General features: G+C 37.7%; 1 protein-coding gene across 1 annotated transcript in view; it reads right to left on the reverse strand.

Annotated features, from left to right (window-relative positions):
* The window catches only part of reck (reversion-inducing-cysteine-rich protein with kazal motifs), a 56,085-nt gene that overhangs the window by 21,927 nt on the left and 31,214 nt on the right, over positions 1 to 2,944 (reverse strand). The window contains exons 4-5 of the mRNA XM_014010468.1: positions 1,276 to 1,312; positions 516 to 601 (exon numbers count right to left, since the gene is read on the reverse strand). Of these exons, the coding sequence (XP_013865922.1) occupies positions 516 to 601; positions 1,276 to 1,312 (123 nt within the window). The remainder of the gene's footprint in view (positions 1 to 515; positions 602 to 1,275; positions 1,313 to 2,944) is intronic.

Raw genomic sequence — 2,944 nt, forward strand, 5'->3', positions numbered from 1 at the left:
GTATGAATATAATATACAAGTTTCACTTTTTAAATGGAATTACTGAAATAAATCTACTTTTTCATGATATTCTAATTTTATGACCAGCACCTGTAATGGTTCGCTGTAGTCTTTTGACAGTAAATGATCATTATTGCTTRTTGCCCTCAAACACCTAATAATTTTTTTATACATACCATTTGCCAATTTAAATAGCCCTGCTTTAAATATTAGCATGTTCAAGATTACAGCTATTTTAAAACWACAGCGAGCCACTTTGGTATCAGACTAGCCATTAGCTTGTCAGTTCTATCAGAATTTACTTCTTTCCCCAAATTGAGGTTTTCCAAAAAGCCAAAAGTGGGTAAAATTTTGAATATTCATCCACAAAAATCCTGTTAGTTTTATGAAACCAGGTAGAGTTTCATCTAAATACTGTATCAGTTGGATTCTCATCGTCTGATTTAATGTACAACGAGTATCATTTTATAAAGCACATACAAACGTCTGGTTAAAGCTGTAAAAAGGCATCTCACCTGTTTGCATTCCCTTCGACACTCGGATGCGATGGCTAACTCACAGCAGCCGAGCCCAACCCAGCCTTCAGACTTCTTGGAAACACCTGGAGCAGAGTCAAACACGAGAACCAAACAGAGTCAAACATCTCTGTGGGCTGGCCTCACACACGGACACTGACACGGGCCTTGATTAAAAGCCATAAATATGCAGATTATGTGGGTTTTTGGTGACGTTTCATTTCTGCAAAGTGGGTGAGCTTTCAAAGCAGTGCAGTCACTGAAGCTGGTAGGCTGAGGAGAATGTTTACACCACCCGAATAAATCAGAAGAAGGTGCTGAACATCAGAGGATCGATAACATCACAGACATCTGAGGAAAAGTTAACAAGTTAAACCTTTACAGATTCCCGAGACAGTCGACACACCGGGGCTTAGGAGGTCCAAAAGGTACAAAAAAGTGCCTTCCAATCTGGAGGCTATTAGACCTCTGACAGGCAGGAGAAGCAGCAGGATTCAGGCCTTTGATCCACAAGGATTTAAGAGTCCAAGTATTTCTTTATTTGAATGAACATCAGTCCAGTTTTCTTTTACAAACCAGTTAAAAACTGTGTCTATTTCACATTAAACAAAGCAGCCAAACACATCCATCTATCCTGGTGCAAACAGTAAAACCAGATTCAGAAAAAAGACAGCTGTTTATAATTGGACCTCTGGAGGGCACCAAAGCTGGAACTTTTTAAGCTCATCATAGCTGGTCTTTATCTGCTCACAYGTCTTACCTGGGAGTGTAGAGTTGATGCACATCCAAAGTTCATTCTACAGATGGGAAAAAAGAAGATGGCTCATATCAGAGTCGCTCAAACAGACTGCTCAAAAAGTTAAAGATGTGAAAAATAACTTGTTTAAACWTTGTAATTAAAGCACACAGGACGCATATACTTAGTGCCAAAATGTAACAAGGAGTGTTTTAAAACTATCTTTGTTGCTGTGCCATCAGCTTTTTTATTTGATTTAGCAYATTTTCAAAATTCCTTGAAAAGCCTTTAATCCCATCTTATCTCATTATTTTCATCTTGTTGTAATTGGTTTTAATCTTATTTTATCTTTTTATCTCATTTTATCTTGTTATCCTGATAKTATTTTTAAGATGGGGAAGTATTATCTATGTGATGGACTTGTGACCTGTCCAGGGTGTACCCTGCCCCTCGCACTGTGACTGGATATGAGCACCAGTGACCCCCGTGATCCRGAAAGGAARAAATGGRTATAGATAATGRATGGATGGATACATGGAAGCATTATCTATTCTTAGGTATTGTTCACCTGGTCACTTTCAATCATGTTGTGTCTATGTCATATGTCTTGTTTTTGGAAGGAAGCCAACTCAAATCTACCTGCAGATATAAAGTTGAYTGATTGATTAATTGAAACCAAGAATGTTGTATTGGATGGAAATGTTATTAATAATAAAAGGATTCTGACTAAGTGATCACATTAATCTGTGCACTAAAGCAATGTATGTGTGCAATAGTACACTGCAGGTCCAGTGATGTAGCAGGTGATCTAGGGACTAAACCAYTAAACCGTAAGYCATCGCACTAAACGGTCGCATGTTACRCCTTTTATTTTGACGGGTTGATTCCTCCGGTGGAAGTGGGTGGCTTTGTGTCAAACAAGCYAAAACTTTCATTTTGTTGTGGAACTTCTGGGACAACAATGGCAACATTTTTCAGAGAAGTGTTGGGGAATTCTTGAGTTGTGGMGACAGATGACGAGGATGTTGATGAAAACGAAGAAGATGCGCATATTTGCAGGGGACATCAGGGAAACATGTAAAATACAGTTAAAGTATGACGGAAACAGAAACTAAGACAGTTTTATTTATAATTTGACATGTTAGCAGTGTGATAATGCTGCTAATTCTGCTAATGCTGCTGAGGATAGCATTTAAAATTTGACATTTATTTAACCTTTAAATATAAAATTGAATAAAAATTAGCAAAATGTAAGAAMAGTGAGCTAAATAACAAAAATTCCTGTATTTTTTCATATCTCAATGTATGTTGCAACGTTAGAAAAATCAGCAATGTTAGTTTTTTCTAATAGATATGTGTGACAGTTTAAATGAGTTAATGGTCACAGCAGAGCAGAGGTTTGCGGCTTCTACGCTGTAAATATCAGTGGGTGTGGATTATGAACAGAACATGCTGTCTTCAGCTGGACTCGCCCTTAACTTTATTGGAGCTTTATTAGATTAAGCTGGAGCCTCTGTTCTACTTCAAAAACTTTGATTCACATCGTTTGGGTCTGAGTTAGAGGACTATCACTTTCTTGTTATGATAAATCCATGGAGCGAGGACAAGGAACAGACTAAATCCAAATATCTTTGGCTTCTACAACTTTTTCATCAAAGGAATAGTGTAAACATCAGCTGAATGGGGTGGGGGG

This window comes from Austrofundulus limnaeus, unplaced genomic scaffold (genome assembly GCF_001266775.1).
Source record: "Austrofundulus limnaeus strain Quisiro unplaced genomic scaffold, Austrofundulus_limnaeus-1.0 Scaffold69, whole genome shotgun sequence".
NCBI lineage: Eukaryota > Metazoa > Chordata > Actinopteri > Cyprinodontiformes > Rivulidae > Austrofundulus > Austrofundulus limnaeus.